We start from the raw sequence: 21,933 nt of genomic DNA on the forward strand, positions 1-21,933 counted from the left end.
AATGTTCTCTGTTTGAGCCCTCTGAAAAGGGTTTTTTTCCCCTGAGCGTGTTTAAACTTTCAGGGTAGGCAAATATGAAAAACAGAGCACAGAATTTCCTCACAAAAAGTGTCTCTGTTTTTTCCCCCCCATACCTAGTTTGACAGTGGAGGAGCACATCTGGTTTTATGCCCGCCTAAAGGGGCTGTCGGAAAAGCTGGTGAAAAGGGAGCTGGAGCAGATGGCGATAGATGTTGGCTTGCCTCACAAACTGAAATCCAAGACAAGTAAACTCTCTGGTAAGTTCATTGCGCTCGCCTTGCTTCTTGTATCTGCATACCCATAAGAACATAAGAAGTCTGGAGACCGAGCCCTACGAGGAAAGGCTGAGGGCCTGGGGAATGTTTAGTTTGGAGAAGAGGAGGTTGAGGGGGGACATGATTGCTCTCTTTAAATATTTGAAAGGCTGTCATTTGGAGGAGGGCAAGGAGCTGTTCCAGTTGGCAGCAGAGGATAGGACTCAAAGCAACGGGCTTAAATTACATGCACAAAGGTACCGGCTGGATATTAGGAAGAACTTTTTCACGGTCAGATTAGTTCAAAGGTGGAATCAGCTGCCTAGGGAGGGTGGTGAGCTCCCCTTCACTGGCAGTTTTCAAGAAGAGTCCGGATGAATATTTGTTTCTCTGTCTAGAATCAATTGCACAGAGAGTTCCTTCCCATTTCAAGTGTGGGAGAGGGATAAAAATTTCTCTCTTGTCTTCTTCCTTCCCCACTTCTGGTCATTTCCCCCCCTAAACTAATTACCCTCAAACACTTTCACCTTTTCTCCTCATTCTGGAAGGTGCTCTGCAATTATTTTGGTCGCTCTTTTACAGCTGCACAATGCCTTTTTTGTGTTGGGGTAACCACAAACTATATGTAGTATGCCCAAATGTGGTACTCCATAGATAAAAGCATTACAATACCAGCGGTCTAGTAGATAGTAGATATTTATTTTTTTATTTTTTATTCAACTTATACCCTGCCCTTCCTGCAAGTGGGCTGTCTAGTAGGAGGTAGCTACTACCTACTTTATTCAGGGAGTAAGCTTTTGAAGAAGAGCCCTGTGGCGCAGAGTGGTAAGCTGCAGTACTGCAGTCCAAGCTCAGCTCACGACCTGAGTTCGATCCTGGCGGGTTCAGGTAGCCAGCTCAAGGTTGACTCAGAGCCAAGCTACAAGTGACGAATGACACTTGCCTGGCCAGTGAATGGCAAGTGAACAGGGAGGAATACGCGTGAGTCTGTTCACTTGCCAGGTAAGTGTTATTTGTCACTTGTAGCTTGGCTCTCAGCCTTCCATCTTCCGAGGTTGGTAAAATGAGTACCCAGTTTCCTGGGGGTAAAGGGTAGGTGACTGGGAAAGGCAATGGCAAACCACCCTGTAACAAAAGTCTGCCAAGAAAATGTCTGATGCGACGTCCCCCCATGGGTCAGTAATGACTCGGTGCTTCAGCTTTTGAGATTCAAAGCGCCTTCGTCAGATACTCTTGTCTGATGGTGCTTGACTCTCCAAAGCTTATTCCCGGACAATCTTGTTGGGTCTTTAAGATGCTACAAGACTCCAGTCATCGGCAACCTGGACTCAGCTTCAGCCCCTCTGGGGGAGAACCACTGCCGCCGCCGCCCCCCCCCCCACAGTCCCAGGAGGAGAAACTCATTGGCGACTTTGGCAGCCGCAGGGCACAGCTGCCCTCAACAGCCGACCCTCACCTCAGCTGCTGCAGGTTGGAGGCCAGCTGGGCAACTCTGCAGTGGCAGAGGAGGGCCATCCATGCCTGGCCAAGCCATGCAGATCTCTTGCCACCTAGGACACAGCTTCCCGCACATCCAGGTGAATGGCCCTCATGCTGCCCAGGCCCTTGGTGTGTCCACCATTGGGGCATGCGGCCTCTCCTCAGCCCAGGCAGGCGGCTCTAATGTAGGCTGGGCATTCCGCCCCAGCGCAGCCTGGGCACGGCCCCACACCTTTCCTCAGCCAGATGTCCCCCATGCTCCCCTCACCCCCAGTCTCCTCTCGGCCACACCATGACAGCCGCTGACGGTGGGGGGATGAGGGTGGTGACCCCGTGAGGCCTTGCCTGGGAAACAAGGGGGCTGCAACCTCCACCTAGACCGACAGGCCATCCCCCTTTCCCCCCCAGGAGAATGCTGTCCCTATTGGTTGAGGTGGGCCTGTCTCCCATGCTGAAAGAAGGGGGGGCAGGCCACTACCCAGGCCCAGCTCCTGACCGGCTGCCCTCCAGCATCTGGCCGTGGGATTGGCCCAGGTCTTGTGGATGGGAATTGGAGGTTGGGGGAGGGGGAGGAGAGCTCCAGAGGCAGGCCAGGGAGGAGAAGAGGGGAGAAGCTGGTGGAGAGAGAATGAGAGCCCGAGAGAGAAAGCAAGCCAGCAAGGGCCTGAGGCTAATTCCCCAGGGAGGGACCGAGGTGAAGCTAACCTGCCCCCCCCCCCCACACTCTCTCCCACATCTGAGGATCCCTCACAAACACGTGAAGCAGGACGGTGGGTGGGTGGCCAGAAGCCAGCCCCTGCCCATCCAGAGGGCTTACAGGGCTGTTCTGTTTTTAATCCTTTCCATAGTAATTAGCACATTGAAGAGCTCTTGATGACTTTCAGCTATCCACTCGGAAAGACTGTAGGCCAGCTCTCTCTCTCTCTCTCTCTCACACACACACACACACACACACACACACGAGTTCATCCCTTCCTCACTGGTGTCAAATGTGAATGCGCCTGGATCACAACCCCTTAAAATCATGCTCCTTTGATGAAGCCAGATTAATCACTTGGTGCGTAATCAGGGGAGGTGATGGGATCATGTGCAAAACCCCTATGAAGCAAATGTTGCTGGAGGCGTCCCTGGTTCTAGGCATGCTGGGTCACTGCACTGTGGCGTCAGCCTCTGGACCTTCATGGTAACCTTCCTGCCTTTGTGTACAGGTGTGTAGAGGCCACAGGCAGCCTGGGATTAAATCAGATTAACCTTTGCAGAGGTTGCGTGGCGTGGCGTGGCGTGGCGTGGCGTGGCGTGGCGGCTTATACATCATACCACTTGGGTCATTCATGCTCTCTTTCAATCCAACCTACTTAGGGCTGTAGTGAGGATGGGGGAAGAGAGAGCGCGCCTTCCTCCAAAGGGGAAGGTTAAAGCATACTAGGTGGGCTAAATGCTATTAATTCTGTCTACATGGCTTGACTTCACAGGCGGCATGCAGAGAAAGCTTTCTGTCGCGCTGGCCTTCGTAGGCGGCTCTAAAGTGGTCATCCTGGATGAACCGACAGCAGGCGTCGATCCGTATTCTCGCCGAGGGATCTGGGAGTTGCTTTTGAAATATCGCCAAGGTACCGTCGTCTCTCTTTCAGCGATCTGCTTGTGTGAGTGTAACCAGGGGGTAATTTCAAACGATGGCATGAAAAGAAAGTAGCAGTCGCCTGTCTACAGAGGGGCCCTTTTCTTTAGGAATGGAGAAAGTATGTTCTACCCGTATGGAACAGCCTTACACTGAGTCATACTGCGGATCAAGCTAACGCAGGTCTGTTTACTCCAGCCGGCAGTGAATCTCTAAGGATTCGGGCAGAATTGTCTTTCTGAGTGCCTGCTGCTTGAGAGCTCTTCAAATAAAAAGCGTAGGGCTTGAACCCAGGACTTTTTTCATGGAGTGGATGTTCAGTACTGAGCTATTATCTCATACCTTTCTATTTGTCCCCGCTGAACTAAGGGCAGCTCCAGGGGGACCATTTGAATTGAATTGAATTGAAGGTACAGGGAAAGGATTGAGCAGTCTGTCCCACAGTAGTCTGTGCTGGGCAGCTGATGAGGTGTTTTTTGGGGGGTGGGGTGGGGAGAATGAAGAAGATCTTATTATTTGTGGATTTCTTGTGTTACGGCTAATCTGACCCTGAGAAACGGAGTTGTCCTAGGTTCAAATTTCACCACCACCACTAACAGTGCAATACTAAGCAGAGTCACTCCTGTCTAAATCCATTGATTCCAGTGGGCCTAGACTGGCGTAACTCTGCTTAGGATTGCACTGTAACCCATTAAGTAGATTTGGGAAGGCTGGTGTCTTCTCATCTTCTGTTACTCATCTACTTTTCAACATCTACTGTTGGAAAGATTGCAGAGATACATGGAATACTACCAGCACTACAGAGTGCTATGCAAATGATAAGTATATGGTACTAAACAACAACAACAATAATAATAGAGCCAGTGTGATGTAATGGTTAGAATGTTGAACAGGAGACCCCAGATTCAAATTCCTTGTCTGCCATGAAAGCTTGCTGGGTGACCTTGGGCCAGCCGCACGTTCCAAGCTTAGCTTAACTCACATGATAGTTGTAAGGATGAAATAGAGGACCGAAGAATGATAAAAGCTGCTTTGGGGTCTCCGTTGGGGAGAATGGCAAGATATAAACGAAGTAGAAAAAATACTAATACAGCTTGTAGAAAAACTTGACTGAACCCTGATTAAACTCGACTCATAGCCTTCATCTTTAAGTGGACTGAGATTAGAAACGGATCCCTGGTGTATGCTTTAGATGGGAGATTCCCCCCTTTTATGTTAGAGGAGAGATTCCACAAATTGTTTTCACAGCACGAAGCACCTGGGCTTGCCCTGAAACCATATCCCTTGCATCAGTTTACCAGAATCTCATTAAACAGATTCTTGGGGAAATGTCTTCATCAGTGGTTACTTACTAGATTCCAACCTTGTAATTAGTAGTTTTCATTTGAAATGCGGTGCTGGACAAGAGTTTGTAGATACCATGGACAGCCAAAAAGACAAATAAGCGGGTTCTAGATCAAATCAAGCCTGAATTCTCCCTGGAAACTCAAATGACAAAACTGAGCCTATTGTACTTTGGTCATATCATGAAAAGACAAAATTCTCAGGAAAAGTGGAATACGGTAGGAAAAGAGGAAAACCTAAACCAAGATGGCTTGACTCAGTGAAAGAAGCCACGTCCCCCCGTTTGCAGGATCTGAGCAAGTCTGTTCATGATAGGATGTTTTGGAGGTCTTTCATTCATAGGGTTGCCATAGGTCAGAGGTGACTTGATGGCACATAACACACCCAATTAGTAGCTTATTTGGCATGGTACAAAGGAGACAGTGGAACAGGTACAGAAGAGAAGAGAACATTATATACCTGCAACCTACACCAGCGCCTGAGTTAGGCTCAGCCAGTCTCCCATTGGACAGTATAGAAGTATTACTGTGATACGTATCCTGTGGTTGCCTGTGCTTTGGCTTTAGCAGCCCTCGAGAAGGGTCGCTCAGCGTATTTGGTTTTCCACTTCTCGGTCCACAGGCCGCACCATCATTCTCTCAACGCATCACATGGATGAGGCGGACATCCTCGGAGACCGGATCGCCATCATATCTCACGGCAAACTGTGCTGCGTTGGCTCTTCGCTGTTTCTGAAGAACCAGCTGGGGACAGGCTATTATTTGACCCTGGTCAAAAAGGACGTGGACTCCTCGCTGAGCTCCTGCAGGAACAGCAGCAGCACGGTCTCGTTCCTGAAAAAGGTGCCGGTTTTTTGGAAGCGCTGTCGAATTCCTCGCTGGTTTTAGTTTAGAAGGCACCTTAAGAGGAGGCTGCGAGACCTCTGGAGCCCAGAACATACTGTGAGGCGCGGGTTCGTGTTAGGACGTGCCGCTATGGACCCACCTTGGACCAGGTGCCATCTCTCGGCCTTTCCTACTTTGCGGCATTGTTGTGAGGAGAAAAGGCTGAGGGGGGGGGGGTCCATGCAGGCTGCTCCGAGCGGGAGGAAGGGCAAGACGAGAAAATGTAACCATGGGTTGTTCGTCTGCTCGAACGATGGCATTAGAAATTTGCGTTCATTCTGAGGGTGTACAGAACGCTGGTGTCTAGAGCCCTCCTGTTACTGCTTCTCTTGGAAGAACTGAATACTTTAGGGGTGACTTTTTTCATAATAACATTCAATTTATATACCGCTCTTCAGGACAACTGAATGCCCACTCAGAGCGGTTTACCAAGTGTGTTGTTATTATCCCCACAACAATCACCCTGTGAGGTGGGTGGGTCTGAGAGAGCTCCTAAAAGCTGTCACTGACCCGAGGTCACCCAGCTGGCTTCAAGCAGAGGAGTGGGGAAGCAAAACTGGCTCTCCAGATTAGAGTCCCGCTGCTCTTAACCACTACAGTTTGGTGTAGTGGTTGAGCCGGTTTGGTGTGGTGGTTAAGAGCGTGGGACTCTAATCTGGAGAGCCGGGTTTGATTCCCCCTTCCTCCCCTTGAAGCCAGCTGGGTGACCTTGGGCTAGTCACAGCTCTCTGGAGCTCTCTCAGCCCCACCCACCTCACAGGGTGATTGTTGTGGGGATAATAATGACATACTTCATAAACTGCTCTGGGTGGGTGTATAAATCGAATGTTATTACTATTATACACCAAACTGGCTCTCAGCAGGAAAGTATCAAAGAGCCCCTCCTTCGGCAGTGAACATCCCTTTGAAAAAGCAATCCCAGTAACTGGAAATGGAAAAAGAATATTTTTTTTTAAATTATCACAGATGAAACTACAACATGAAGCTTATGTAGATCTTAAAAAGCCAGTTTTTCAGCCCTGATCAGTAACTGGCTCATGGCCTTTAGAAACCTAGTTGAGTTCTTCAAACACCAGCGGCTTCTTCTTGTTTTAAAGAGGCTTGCAATATTTTACATTTTAGCCCCACTTTTATTCTGGTTGGCATTAATCGGATTACCTTTTCTTTTGTAACTAGGACGACAGCGTCTCTCAGAGTAGTTCTGACGCTGGACTTGGCAGTGACCATGAAAGTGACACTTTGACGATCGGTAAGAAATGAAAAAAATAATCTTGACATATTCAACTTGCTTCTTGGTCTCCCATCTTTTGTGACTAGGCTATGGCTGTTTCATCCTGGGTGGAGTAACAGGTATTTGGGGATAATTTAGCATCCTGACTTGGTTATTCCACAAAGATGATTGATCTGGACATTCGATTTCTATTGTTCAGTTGCGTTGAAGTCAATAAAGAATCACTCCTTAATGCCCCTAGCCAGCAAAAGTATTCTTTCTCATTTTTCTGTTCTCAAGTCTACTACCCATCTTGTCTCTCTCTGCTGGTTGCTTTGACCACGTTTTACCTCTTTTTTTCACAGTTGTTTCCACTGGCTACCCTGTTCCTTTTTGTATGTGGCATTCTCCTTTTCAATTCCTTAATTCTTTATCTCCTGATGCCCTTTCTTGGCTCTAATCTCTTCTCTAAACTATTTCTCATCTTTGTTCCTTCCCATACTTGCTTTATTTCTACCACTGCCTCCTGCTATGCGGGGCTCCAGACCCCCTCCCCTTCCCCGTATTTGCCTGGTTTGTTGTTTGCTAGCTTTATTCAAGGAAAGATTAAACGCTGACGTTATTCCCGTGCCTTTTCCTAACTGGTTCTCATTTCTGCCTCGGATAGTCTTGTCTGCTTTGCTTTCATTTTCCCTTTGTCATTCATCTTTTACATTATTACAGTGTAAAGTTACACCCTACCAGACCCTTTGGCTTAAATACGATTAAATCGAATGTAACTCTTTTAGGACTGCACTGTTAATCTGTGGACAGGAACTCTCTGACATCTTAACTTTGGTACGGCATGCAGAGAAATAGGCATTTAGTATTGGAAATATATCAAAGACCGGCTGTTTGTTTCCGGTAAGGGGCAAAGCATCCGTCTGAAGTGGCAGAATCTAATGATCGCTTGGCCCTTCTAGATGTGTCTGCGATTTCCAATCTCATCATGAAACACGTTCCCGAAGCAAAACTTGTCGAGGATATCGGCCATGAGTTAACTTACGTTTTGCCGTATGAAGCTGCCAAGGAGGGTGCTTTCGTGGAGCTCTTCCACGAGATCGACGACCGCCTCTCTGATTTGGGCATTTCCAGTTACGGCATTTCTGAAACCACTCTGGAGGAGGTATGTGAACTGCATTGTTTTCTGAACGGGAGTAGAAGTGATTCCAAAAGCTCGCTGCATGTCTCAAGAACAGCGGCATGACATGGGCCGTAATCCGGCAGCCCTCTTGTGTGCAACCCAGGAGACACGCAGAGGAGAGACACGCCTGCGTTTTTCCCCTTTGAGGCATAAGCCCAGCCACGCTGCATTGCAAACTGCTGTTCAGAGTTGTGTGAAAAAATCATTTGTCCTGCAGCGCGAGGTTTGTTAGTCACAAGTATTGCAGGGTGTGTGGACCTAGCCGTGCCATGATCAGAATTGCCGTCTATGCATTCTGTGATTTCCCACGATCTCTTAAAAGAGTGAGATGTTCGTAAGGGAATTTCTGCCGAAGTCACGGGGGGGGGGGCAGTTTGTGCAGCCAGCAGAATCACATGCAAAAGCTTTCCCTGTACTTCACAAGAAAACTGGGCACATCCGAAAGAATGATTCAGCCAGGCCTGGACTATGGCATCCTGTTTTTCTGCGTGCAGAGCATTTCACCTCTCCCCTACCCCCTGGTGGGGAAGAATTCACACATACACACACACACACACCCCTGAATCACCTGTAGCCTAAAATGTCAGCTTTTCAACACAGGTGTTTGCTGTTCTTTCCTTTTCCAGATATTTCTCAAAGTGGCAGAGGATAATGGTGTGGATGCAGAGACCTCAGGTAAATATTGTTATTTTCAGCTGTGACGTTATGGGTGCACACAGTGATGTGTCATTTTTAGCAAGACTTTATATGTGACAGTGATGTTTGAAATCTTTTGACTGTGCAGATCAACCCAAAGTCAGAGAAAGTATAATAATAATAATGATAATTATTCAATTTATATACCACCCTTCAGGACAACTTAACACCCACTCAGAGCAGTTTACAAAGTGTGTTATTATTATCCCCAATCACCCTGTGAGGCAGGTGGAGCTGAGAGAGCTCTGAGAGAGCTGTGACTGGGTGTAGGTCACCCAGCTGGCTTCACACAGAGGAGTGGGGAATCAAACCCAGTTCTCCAGATCAGAGTCCATATTAGAGTCTTGCCGATCTTAATGACTACACCAAACTAACTCTTCATGAGCAGATACACCCGCCAGAGGAAGTAGGGCAAGGGTGTGGACTCTTACCTCTGCAGTTGAGCCAATCCATGTAGAAAAGCCTTTTGGGGTACTATCTCTTCCACGTGGAAGTATTTCTGACGGTTTCATGCAATGGTCATTCAGTCTGAATGGGTCCCTGTGCAGGGTGGTTGAGACGATTCACACGCCCTTGAGTAAACCTGAGATATGCCTAACGAAGGGGATGCCCCTTGCAAGCTTCTCTGTCTCCCTTGCTGGTTTTTTCTGAGCAAATTCTTAGAAGTGGTGTAAAGCCATTTCAGTCGTATTGTTAGGTGGCACCTCCAGCGAGTGTAAAAGAGAGCAGACTGATTCTTGCGTAGCTGAGTAAACTCATTTAAGCTGCTCTTTTCAGATGGCACCTTACCTGCTAGGAGAAATCGACGTCCCTTTGGAGACAGACAAAGCTGCCTTCGTCCGTTCACGGAAGACGATGCTTTCGACCCCAATGATTCTGACATAGATCCAGGTAATGGACAAATGTATTCTGTGCTTGTGTGTCTCCTCTGAGTGGCATGTATTAGGAGCAAGTATATTTTATGTAATGGCTAAGGACTCTTGTTGGTTGTGTAAGGGGTGGTTCATGCATGTACATTTTTCACTTGATGACTTCTCTTGAAATGAAGACTCGCAGTGAAATCCTAAGCAGAGTTACTCCAGTCTATGGGCTTGGACTGGATTTCAGTGGGCTTGGACTGGAGTAAGTCTGCTTAGGATTTCATTGTTAGATGTATGAAAGTGATAGCAGAGATCAATCTGTCACTTCTATCTCAAGGCTTTCTAATGAAGTTCATACCTTCAGCTCTGAATAAAGCCCAGAACAATACAGTTTGAGAACTCAAGCGGTGTTACACGCATGTGCAAACCAGAGATGCAAAGCAGTTAAATCAAGCAAGTGATAATACCCCCAGAAAGATTTCTGGGTAACCATGGGCTGAATGAAAAGGCTCGCCCATAAAAGTTTTATAGTTTCACCAGAGAAACTAGCAAAAATGTACAAGAATGTTTCGAACGGATGTTGGAAATGTGAATAATATGAAGGGACATTTATGGTGAACATGTAATAGTGGACTGTAAACTGAATACGAGCAGTCAATGTGATGCGGTGGCAAAAAGGCCAATTCAATCCTGGGTTGTATCAAAGGGGCCATAGCGTCAAAATCGCAGGAGGTCATAGCCCCTCTCTATACTATACTGCCTTGGTCAGGCCACACCTGGAGTATTGTGTGCAGTTCTGGAGGCCTCACTTCAAAAAGGATGTGGACAAAATCGAGAGGGTGCAGAGGAGAGCGACGAGGATGATCAGGGGTCTGGAGACTGAGCCCTACGAGGAAAGGCTGAGGGCCTTGGGAATGTTTAGTTTGGAGAAGAGGAGGTTGAGGGGGGACATGATTGCTCTCTTTAAATATTTGAAAGGCTGTCATTTGGAGGAGGGCAAGGAGCTGTTCCAGTTGGCAGCAGAGGGTAGGACGCGAAACAGTGGGCTTAAATTACATCCAGAAAGGTACCGGCTGGATATTAGGAAGAACTTTTTCATGGTCAGAGTAGTTCAAAGGTGGAATCAGCTGCCTAGGGAGGTGGTGAGGTCCCCTTCACTGGCAGTTTTCAAGAAGAGGCTGGATGAATATTTGTCAGGGATGCTTTAGGCTGTTCCTGCATTGGGCAGGGGGTTGGACTAGAAGGTCTGTATGGCCCCTTCCAACTCTGTGATTCTATGAATAAAGCTGTCAGACTATGGAATCCCTGTTATCTAGAGTTCGTCTCCCCCTTCTGCATGAAGCACAATTTCTTGATTTCAAAAGGTTTATTGAAAGACTAGGCTCTGACACACGTATCCATATTCCAAGGCCTAGAAAGGATCTTGGCTGAACATATGCATTGTTGAGAATGAGAGAAGAAAACAAAACTGGTGATACATCAAACCCTCCACTCCCAGCCTCCCCCACATTTTCCAGGGCGATGGGAACTTGGCTGTGGGAAGGCTCGGCCCGTCAAGGTCTCTGGCTGTAGAAACAGATAAGAGTATTCTCTCCCATGGAAAGCGCGGTCAAAATAACACCTGGACCTGGAGGGAGAGAAAAGCTAGCAACTACAGATTAAACATGGCGTAACTCTGACCAAGGAACCCACAACATACTAGATCCTGAAGTTTTGGAAACAAATATTTAATTATCCAGAGGTTTTTAAAGACTAATATATAAATGAATCCAGAGATCTTTTTGTTGGGATTAATAGACAAACAGCTGGAAAGTACACGTGGCATGTTGTTTTTGTACATGACAACAGCAGCGAGACTGTTACACGCTCAAAAATGGGAAACTACAATACTACCTACAGTAGAAGAGTGGCTGGAGAAATGATGGACTCTGCCGTGTTGACTAAACTGACATCTTTGATCAGAGAAAAAACTCTAGATAAATATTTAGTCGTAGGGAAACCCTTCCCAGACTTTTTGCGCGAAACAGAACAAGATGAACTAATGATTTGTGCTATTGAGGACTAGGGAGAAGGAAGAAATATTTAGATGGAAAGAGGAAATTTCTATTAAAGATAATGTTAACGTTAGTGTACAATAAGTATTATTTTTGGATTTCTTCAAATGGAAAATTGGTATATGTTCCTATTATATAGATGTTTTCTTTTTTTCTTTTTCTTTCTTTTCTTTTTCTTTTGTTTGTATGTTTTACAATTATTTTATAAACCTTAAGAAAAGTTTAAAACAACAACAGAAAAAGAAAGTTTATAGCTTCAAGGCCAGTGACCCTCAAACCAAGTAGCCAGTGGCAGCTATGGATCTCTTCCTGCCAACCAGGGCTTTTTTTCAGCGGGAACGCGGTGGAACGGAGTTCCAGCACCTCTTGAAAATACTCGGCAATAGTGCGTGAAAATAATACTATTTCAAAGAATCCTGTGTGTTTCTTCCTCATTTCCCTCTTGAGAGTTCCACCACCTCTTTTCCCAGAAAAAACCCCTGCTGCCAACCGCTTGTCAACTATGGCTTGCTACACTGTTCTGCACACATTGCCAAGAAGCCAGAAGGGCAGCAGACCCCTCCCCTCCCCATACTCTGAGTCCTTTGGCATGAAAAAGTGTCAGCTTCTCACTTCGCACTGGGATTTTAAGGCACTTGGAAGCAGCAAGAATCTGAGCGCCAAGCTACAAGTGATGAATGACTCTTGCCTGGCGAGTGAACAGACTCGCGTGTATGCCTCCCTGTTCATTTGCACTCCACTTGCTCTCCATTTGATCAAGTGGAGCACAAGTGAACGGCAAGTGAACAGGGAGGCATACACGCGAGTCTGTTCACTCGCCAGGCAAGAGTCATTCATCACTTGTAGCTTGGCTCTAAGAACCTTCAGTATTTGCGGGCCCCTGTTCAGGTATGCAGGATTTGGGAGACTGGGCGATGTGTTGCTGCCTACAGTTTCCCTTCATTTACACCAAATCCAAGAGAAGCAGGCATCAATTTCAGCTTGTATGCCTTTGCATGGTCTTCTAGCCAACATGTTCACAGTTTTTTTCCCTTTGCATTTGTTGAAATGCATAGGCATAGATTGTTTGAGGTCTCCTGAACTGTGCCCCTGTTTGCCTGCAGAATCTCGAGAGACCGACCTGCTGAGTGGGGTGGACGGCAAAGGCTCCTACCAGATGAAAGGATGGCAACTGATCCAGCAGCAGTTTGTGGCTCTGCTCTGGAAGAGGCTGCTTATTGCCAAGCGTAGCAGGAAGGGCTTCTTTGCCCAGGTGAGGCAGGCTCTGTCGGAAGTATTCCCCAAAGGTAGAAAGTTAGCAGATTTTTTGTTGAAATGCAAAATGTTGCTTATATGCCGGCGTAATATATATGCAGCTACCCAGTGGGGGATGTTCACAATTCCCCCCCTGTTGGGGTAGCTCCTCCTTGTAGGAAGTTGTTGAAATGTGTATATAAGGTGCTGTCAAGTCACAGAAAACTTACAATGACTCCAGGGGGCTTTCAAGCCAAGATATAGTCAGAGGTGGTTTGCCATTGCCTGCCTCTGCGTAAATGACCTTGGGCTTTCTTGATGGTCTCCCTTCCAAGCGCTAACCAGGGCCAACCCTGCTTAGCTTATGAGATCTGATGAGATCAAGCTACGCTGACCAGACTGCCTCCCATTATGCTCAAAATCTTGTGAATTTTGGCACTTAGTATTTTTTTTTTTATGCTCAAAACTTGGCTGGATGTTTGGAGAATGCTTGCATTTTGGTATCATGTTTGCAGTCGCCACCATTCTCGACAAGCCAAAGCAGTGATAATTTAATAGTATTTGTCACGTGGCAGTAAATATTGGACAAAGTCTGGATGCTAACATGCAGTAGTATTTAAGTCACTAGTGTCTGACAGCTGTCTTGCAATAGGTTAAGATTTCTATTATTTTCATTCCTGTGGCCAATCCAAACAGGCCCGTTTTAGATTTCAATGTCAAATTTTGAAGCGGGTGTTGAATTTTGAAAGCAAGTTTTATCTCAACATCTAGATTTTGGAATTTGAAAATCTGGTAGGTTTTCGAAACTTAGTAAAATGTTGCTTCAGCTAAGTAATTTGTTTGAGCTTGGAAGGATTTAATCACATCAGCGCACTCGGCCCTGAGTAGAAAGGCAAGCATATAAAATACTTTAAATAAACTTGTTTCCCCATGTTTCTTGCACTTCTTGGCTGTTACCACTAGAGAGCAGTGTAGTCAAAGAAGTTTGAACATGCCTATTTTGCTGGGAGTGACTCGTAGTTCGGAAAGATGCAAACTGAATTTCTGTTTTTATAGTGGTGTGAGTGGGGCATCCTTTTGGAAAAAAACTTACCCTTTTGTGATTTCAGATTGTTCTCCCTGCTGTCTTCGTTTGCATCGCTCTCATGTTCAGTCTAATTGTACCTCCTTTTGGTAAATACCCCGGCTTGGAATTGCAACCGTGGATGTATGATGAGCAATATACATTTATCAGGTATTTATTCAATCATGGGGGAGGAATACAATTTCAGCACTGTGTTCGTGGTGGGGATGGCCTTTCCATCTGGCCCATTCTTTTGTTAACCAGCTTCTTTGCAAAACCATATATATACGGTCAGCCGCTATTCTAGTCCCGTATTACATTGAAATGATGCCCCATTTTGATCATTAAAACTAAACTGCACAACGGAAAGCAGGTGTATCAGCCTTTTGTGCTACATCGCCTTAGGAACATAAAGGACTCCCCCATATCAAGCTTGAGATGTGGGAAATGTGCTAAGGAAGCACAAGTGCTATTATATTTTTTGCCACGTGAACTGGACACAGACCAACGTCTCTATGGTCAATCCACAGCAACGATGCTCCGGAAAATGCTGGGACTCAGGAGCTTTTGAACGCTCTTCTCAGTGAACCTGGTTTCGGGACCCGCTGTATGAAAGGACACTCCATTCCGTAAGTGGATCCTTCTCAAAACGCTCAAAATTGAGATTTTTTTTTTTAATTAAAAGAAAGCTTCCATAAGCAAATGAATGTTTTTTTTCAGGTTTCACTGGAATTTGTAATGCTTTTCTTGGCGTTATAGACAGGGTTGTGGGTTTATTCTGTGGCTCTGTCGAATGTGGAAAGACACAAAATGTGGCAGAGTGCAGTTTCCTAGGAAATCAAAGCTTTTTAGAAGACAACCGTGTAGCCCTTCTGGTTGCGAAGAAATGATTGAAAGTGTAGAGGGTGCCTGGTTTAGTCTCAGGAGCTGGAGTAACATTCCCATTCTGAGTGCGGCTCCAGTTTCTTGAATATTTTGGACATGCTTCAGATTTGGGGGGGGGGGAGGAAAAGAATATGATAGCTGTTCCTTAGAAAATGAAACGACGCTTGAAGACTGCAGATTCTTCTTCTGACGCAACTTTAATTGTAACACAACTGATTGAATTGAAGGAACGCAACTGATTGATTGAATTGAAGGAAGACAGGAAGTTGGAATGCCTGGGCGTGGTTCTGGCCACATCACTCATTCATACGTGGGAGATGGAGGAAGTGATGCCCCTTCACCCTACTGATGCGGCAGATGGTATAACCTGTGAAAGATTTCTCATTTTGCTTTTGGTCTTTGTTTCCCTTTTGTGCAGAGATACCCCTTGCTCTGCGGGAGAAGAGGGCTGGGCCATCACTCCTGTGCCCGAGACAGTCATGGAAATCTTTCAGAAGGGCAACTGGACCATGGAGAATCCTTCCCCGTCCTGCGTATGTAGCAATGACAAGATCAAGAAGATGCTTCCCATGTGTCCTCCAGGGGCTGGTGGCCTGCCTCCTCCCCAGGTACTGGCTCATCTGCTTTTGCATTCTGTAGTATGAAAGTTATGATAAACATATAGGATGATTGTCTCTCGGGGCTGATTTTCTGTCCATATCACCTCTTTCTGTGTGGGTTCTATGGGGCTAAGTTAGGAACAGAACGTGGAAGACAAATGTCAGTTGAGAATTTTTTTTAAGTCAAAACATTTCAACATTCAGAACAATACAACAAGCAGGGCTTTTTTTCAGCTGGAACGCAGTGGAATGGAGTTCCGGCACCTCTTGAAAATGGTCACAGGGCCAGTGGCCCCGCCCCCTGATCTCCAGGCAGAGGGGAGTTGAGATTGCCCTCTGTGCCACATGGCATGGAGGGCAATCTAAACTTCCCTCTGTCTGGAGATCAGGGGGTGGGGGCACCAGCCATGTGACCATTTTCGCCGAGGGAGATTTAAACTTTAACCCCCCCCCCTGTTCCAGCTGACCCAAAGTGACGTCATTGTGCGGTCCTGAGCTCCGCCACTGAGTTCCACCACCTCTTTTCCCAGAAAAAAAAGCCCTAACTAAACTCGCAGATGTACCTGATAACAGAAATGTCTTTGAATTCAGTTAAGCAACTGGTTATTGCTTGAAAGAAAGTCTTATTGATACAAATTGGGATAGTTTGATATAAGAAGATAATCCGTGGTAATATATTCATTTTAATAGTTGCGATTCTTCCCAATAACGAAAGCTGCTCAATAGGACTTTGAGTAATGTCCAGCTTTTCGGGTCCACCAAGTGCCAAAGTCTTTCAATGCAGTCTTCTTGGAACAAGGAATAGACTGGGAAATAGAGTATTCCGCTTCGAAATACAGCCCTGCAATAATAATACAATTCCAATAATAATACCAGTCAAACTAAATTTACCACCCTGCTTTAATCAATAATTTTTACAAAGTCTATCCCCTTACCATATAGAAGGCGATGAGAGCCAAGAAAATTTGATCAAACTCCGCCAGCAACCAGCTCGTTCCTCAGCTGCTAAGCTCGGGACACGTATTCCGCCCCTACTGGGCTAAACCAACTTCAGCTCTTAAGAAAACTGTTAGGCAGATCGAAGTAATCTTTGCTTGTTTCATATGGATGCTGATATTTGCATTTTGCTGAGATTTAAAACATAATAGTACATTAACCCAAATCCGTTCTTTCTTTGTGCAAAGGAAAAAGACGCTTTAAACTATTCACAATTCTTGTTGTCAAGCGTTCTCCTCTGGCCTCGTGCCATTTTATTCCAGAATAAAGAGTTGCTTTTGTTCCGATAATTAATCCTCACCATGAACACATCTGTCTCATGAACACCTAAAATGCATTAATTTATTCGCCAGCATAACAAGCCAGAGTTCTCTTCTCCAGCCCTGCTAATATTCTAGCAGCAGCCACCGGATTTCTGGCCAAAACTGCTTTGTCACAACATGGCCCACAGAATGTACAAAGTGTACTGATAGTATTTCACGGCTAATAAAGTTTTTGTTTTATCTTCTGGGTATTCTCCCTTCCCACCACCGCCTCCATGAACCACAGAGAACACAGAACACAACAGACATTCTCCAGAATTTGACGGGTCGCAACATCTCTGATTACCTGGTGAAGACCTATGCACAGATCATTGGGAAAAGGTATCTGCTCCAGCATATATACTGTGGCCGTTTCCAGACGGCTTACCTGCCTCCGGAACGTTGCGCCATCTTGCGGGGAAAACGCGAAATATCGCGTTTTCTCGCATGAGTTTTGCGCGACGTCACGCAAAAAACCGCAATATTTCGCGTTTTCCCCGCAAGATGGCGCAACATTCCGGAGGCAGGTAAGCCGTCTGGAAACGGCCTGTTTGAATGCTAATATACCAGAGTCCCTGGCTCGGATCCTGACAAAAAATACCAGTTGAAGGAAATCCTATACATGGATCAAGATTTTCTTGCCACCCCCACGCGGCCCCCCAATGTTCCCCGAAATGTTGTTCTTGAGGGATAGGGGAACCCTAGGAATAGCATGAAGGGGCAATCAGAGATCGGCCCTTGGAGGGGGGAATGGGTGCAAACCTGTCAGTGGAAATCTTCCTGCCAACCTGTTCTTTGGAAACCAGGGCTATTAATTTATGTGAGCTTTAAGTTTGTCTGAGAATTTTGCATGGGAGTAGCATTATATTGTACAGAGCTCAATGCTTAAGTTAAACCATAACCATAGTAGTAATAATAGTAATAGTAATCACAACAACAAGAATAATCCGGGCACAGGAGCTGTTGCAGTATAGCTCCTTCCTGAACAACAAATCTCAGGTCACCGGGAAAGAGTCTACAGTACAGTTTTGCGATATCGCGTAAAACTTGCGCGAGAAAACGTGATCTTCCGTGTTTTTTCCGGCATGTTCTGCAACGTCCCGGCTTCAGGTAAGCCGTGCGGAATCGGCCATAGTATCAAAACCAAAGTATGCGTAATAGTGCAGCGGCATGTAATCAATCATAGCCAAGCAGGTTCTTTCCCTCATTTTTAAAAGGGTCCCAGGAGTGCATTCTGAATATAGAATTTGGGAGACTCCTATCAGATGACTAACAAAAACTTATCTTTTTGCCTCCATAGTTTGAAGAATAAGATCTGGGTGAATGAATTCAGGTAAAATAAGCCTTTCTCCTTTTAACCTTGCGAAGCTTGTTTCTCTCTTTTTTTTTTAGATTTTATTTATATTGTATTTGTATTCTGCCCTCCCTGCGAGCAGGCTCAGAGTGGATAACAACATTAAGAACATTTAAAACCTTCCATATTAAAACATATAAAAGCACCATACAAAAATATCATAAAAAATAGCAGCACTCTTTTTCCTGATGGCGGCAATACAATCAATAACAAATAATACAACAGTACAATTGAATATAGCAGCAGCTTAAGAACAGCTTATGAGCAGTGGTGGGCAGCTCTCACAGGGAGGGGGGTAGATGTTGTATCCTCCAGCCAGCGGAGGCCCAGCCTCAGCCATAAGCCTGGCGGAGCAACTCTGTCTTACAGGCCCGGCAGAAAGATAGTAGATGCTGCTGGGCCCTGGTCTCAGTAGACAGAGTGTTCCACCAGGTAGGAGCCAGGACTGAGAAAGCTCTGGCTCTAGTCCTGGCCAGGCAGGCCTCCTTGGAGCCAGGGACTGATAACAATTGCTTTCCTCCCGATCGGAGGGTCCCCTGGGGAATATATGCGGAGAGACGGTCCCTCAGGTACGATGGCCCCAGCCCGCACAGGGCCTTATAGGTCAATACCATGACCTTGAACCTGATCCGATACTCCATTGGCAACTTTGCGACGCTTGTTTATCTCCTTTTGTGCTACACTTTTTCCGGAACAAATCTACAGTATTCAGGGCCAAACGAAGTGTTACCCTGGAGATCATACTGGGAGCGCCTTAGATTTTCTTTAATGTTTAAAAAGCGGCTGGAATGGTGGGCCAAGGAAACGGTGCTGGGGGAAGAGGAGAATTACGCTTTTTCCATGTGACTTTCCCTCAGTAGAACTCTCCCAATGCTGTGAGTAGGTGCTGAGTTGGGTCCAGCGCCAGCATTTCTGCAGATACAAGGACTTCTGCCTTTGGAGCACAACTTTTGAACCTGCCCCCCCCAGCAGCCCGAAATCCCATTCCCCCTTGGGGGGACCCCCCCCGGGATCTTCTCTCTTCCAAGAGTAGGGTATCGGGGTGCATTTGAGGCTGCTATTGGAGGGGCCCAGGGGTGGAATAGCTTGCTGTGCGGTGCGGAGGGCAATCTCAACTCCCCTCTGTCTGGAGATCAGGGGGCGGGGCCACCAGCCACGTGACCATTTTCTCCGAGGGCAACCCACCGAGTTCCACCACCTCCTTTCCTAGAAAAAAAGCCCTGGAAAGTAGGTCCCCATCTCATATTTGCCTTTTCTCTTGTCACAGCTTTTCTGGGGGGACAATCCCTCCCCATTAATTTGATCATTAATCTGCAGTTATCGTTATTTTCAGCGGGGCTCCCGTTGCAAGACGACTCACAAACATCTTGAGAGTCTGCCTGACTTTGTGAAATACAAACTAAAGAGGCACTCGAGGGTTAGCATGCGAAATTAAAGGGACACAAGTCCGCCCCAAACACTCACTGTCATAACTATATCATGTAGAGACCAAATGAAACGCGTAGTATATATCATGTAACCCAAAAATGTAAGGTTTTTTATTAATTCCGCTATCAGAATAAGCTGGAACTAAAAACTAATTTAAAAAAGTAATAACTATATCATGTGTTACAGTTAAAGCTAAGTGCTGATAGTATCACACATAAGGTGCTTAAATATGGCTAATATCACATATGAAGTAATATACTTTTGACACAAGGCGCAACCCACACAAAAATATTCCATAAATACTACTCAATAAATATGCAATACATATTTCAAAACCAGTTACAGTACCCAAAGCTTAGTGCTTATGCTCTTAATCTCCTGGAATGTGCAAATATGCTGCTACAGCCGGTGTACATTCAGCCAGAGGGAATATAGACTCAGTTCATGCAGTCTCCAAAGGACCGTTCCTCTCTGAGGAGTACAACCCAACCTGCTCACGCGCATTCAAAAGAGTAGTCCGCAGTAATATTAGGAACGTGACATGCTGGGTAAGGAAGAAAGAAGCTAGCCAAGGGAGGGACCATTCGAGCCTAATTTCAGCAAAGAGAGGACAGAACAGTTCTGGAACACAGCCCAGTGCTCAGTAATATTATAAGGTTTTAATACCAATCCTGAAAAATAAAACATAAACCTTGTCCATATGTCAGGGTCCTACATTTTATGTTGTGGGGAGGGGGGAGGGTGCAAGTAGCTTGGAGATACCTTTCAAGTGGGTTCCAAAAATTATCATAATAAAGAGTCCAGAAGCACCTTTAAGACTAACCGATTTTATTCTAGCATAAGCTTTCGAGAACCACAGCCCTCTTCGTCAGTTGCTTTCGAGAACCACAGCTCTCTTTGTCAGATGCATCCATGAAAAATTATCGTAACAGTGCAATTCTTGCAACTTTCTAAATCCGTTAAAGTCAGTAGTTTTATTTTTAGAAGGAAGTAACCTCCTGCCCAGGGGGCGGGGGGGGGGAGGTATTTTCCCCCAAAACTGTTTTCATCTTGTAGCTGCCCACCCTGCCCCATGGATTTGTTTAATGTCTGGTGGATGTGCAATATGTGCGTGACTGTCTTAAATAAATTTTATTGACTGATGATTTAAATTATGCTACCACGTTTTTACTGTATTTATTGCATTTTGTGATCCGCTCTGAGCCCGCTTGTGGGGAGAGCAGAATATAAATTTAACAAAATAAAACTCTGCTTAAAATTACACTGTAAATTTAGAAGTGAGTCCCACTTGAAAAACTTTGAGATCCACGGGAATAATCTCTCTCTCTCTCTCTCTCTCTCTCTCAGTTAGTTGCACAGAATTTACAAACTTGAAAAATATATATGCCCTTCCAGTTGGGAGAGAAAGCTTACACAAAACCCCGCCTGTATGTTAACCATAATTTTACTGTACTTTATAGGTATGGAGGGTTTTCATTGGGAGCCAGTAGCTCTCTTGTGCTGCCTCCGAGTCAAGAAGTTAATGACGCCATCCAACAAGTGAAGAAGATCTTGGAACTAGGCAAGGTAAACAGATCAAGATATTAACTTTCCCCGTTCTCGTCTTCGCAGTCTCCTAATGGTTGGAAAAATTGCGGTGAAATAGGGAATTTTGCTCACTGTTGGTGGAGATCCAAACACACAGAAAAATTTTGGAAGGAGGTTCTTAAAGCCAAATTACAAGCTATGATGTCCCACTACTGCCAGAACTCATTTGTTTAGACCAAATGGGACAATTGTCAGGTTCAGATACCTGCAATAAAGAAGGACCTTATTGTTACTCTACTAGTGGCTGCAAAGAGTGCGATTGCCGTTCTTTGGAAGTCAAATTCCAGCCCTTCAAATGACAGTTTGTATTTAAAAATCTGGGATCATTTCATCTCAGAGAAATTACATGATAGTCTTTCAAACTGAGCACTTCCCAAGAGTCACAAACCTTTCAGAAAAATGGCTCCCACTCCTTGACTATCTTGAAATTAACAGATCCCATCCAGGCTTAAACCAGTTTGACATGTGTGCATATGTGTAAGTTATCTTCATGTTTTTTTACTGTTGTTAAATGTTTTTGTTTCTTATGTCGTGTAGCACATAGTTCACTCTCTTTCTGGTATTTACAAAGGAATTGGTTATAATATATTGCAAGTTAGTGTATTGTGTTTTATTCCAGAGTTCTCTGTAAATGACAAGTTGTAATCTTTATTTTCTGTATTCAAATTTGAATAAAATCTGTTTTTTTAAAAAGATATTAACAGCAGAGTCCCTTGAATGGTTATAGATCCAGAGGAGTTAGCCGTGTTAGTCTGTAGTAGCAAAATCAAAAAGAGTCCAGTAGCACCTTTAAGACTAACCAATTTTATTATAGCATAAGCTTTCGAGAATCAAGTTCTCTTCGTCAGATGCCTGATCAAAACTGGGTTTTGATCAGGCATCT

At 45.4% G+C, this 21,933-nt stretch overlaps 2 protein-coding genes across 3 annotated transcripts in view; one reads left to right on the forward strand and one right to left on the reverse strand.

The window, feature by feature from the left end:
* Positions 1–21,933, forward strand: part of ABCA1 (ATP binding cassette subfamily A member 1) — a 159,656-nt gene that overhangs the window by 107,022 nt on the left and 30,701 nt on the right. For both annotated transcript variants that reach the window (XM_054986394.1, XM_054986393.1), the window contains exons 21-34: positions 139–278; positions 3,227–3,364; positions 5,338–5,558; positions 6,777–6,849; positions 7,773–7,975; positions 8,620–8,668; positions 9,467–9,580; positions 12,707–12,855; positions 13,946–14,070; positions 14,430–14,528; positions 15,203–15,392; positions 16,929–17,023; positions 17,982–18,014; positions 20,924–21,029. In XM_054986394.1, coding sequence (XP_054842369.1) covers positions 139–278; positions 3,227–3,364; positions 5,338–5,558; positions 6,777–6,849; positions 7,773–7,975; positions 8,620–8,668; positions 9,467–9,580; positions 12,707–12,855; positions 13,946–14,070; positions 14,430–14,528; positions 15,203–15,392; positions 16,929–17,023; positions 17,982–18,014; positions 20,924–21,029 — 1,735 coding nt within the window. The remainder of the gene's footprint in view (positions 1–138; positions 279–3,226; positions 3,365–5,337; positions 5,559–6,776; positions 6,850–7,772; positions 7,976–8,619; positions 8,669–9,466; positions 9,581–12,706; positions 12,856–13,945; positions 14,071–14,429; positions 14,529–15,202; positions 15,393–16,928; positions 17,024–17,981; positions 18,015–20,923; positions 21,030–21,933) is intronic.
* The window catches only part of LOC129334340 (protein NipSnap homolog 3B-like), a 53,246-nt gene continuing 46,698 nt past the window's right edge, over positions 15,386–21,933 (reverse strand). Inside the window, exon 6 of the mRNA XM_054986396.1 lies at positions 15,386–15,417. Within this exon, the coding sequence (XP_054842371.1) occupies positions 15,401–15,417 (17 nt within the window). The 3' untranslated portion in view covers positions 15,386–15,400. The remainder of the gene's footprint in view (positions 15,418–21,933) is intronic.

Source organism: Eublepharis macularius, chromosome 8, assembly GCF_028583425.1.
Source record: "Eublepharis macularius isolate TG4126 chromosome 8, MPM_Emac_v1.0, whole genome shotgun sequence".
Lineage (NCBI taxonomy): Eukaryota > Metazoa > Chordata > Lepidosauria > Squamata > Eublepharidae > Eublepharis > Eublepharis macularius.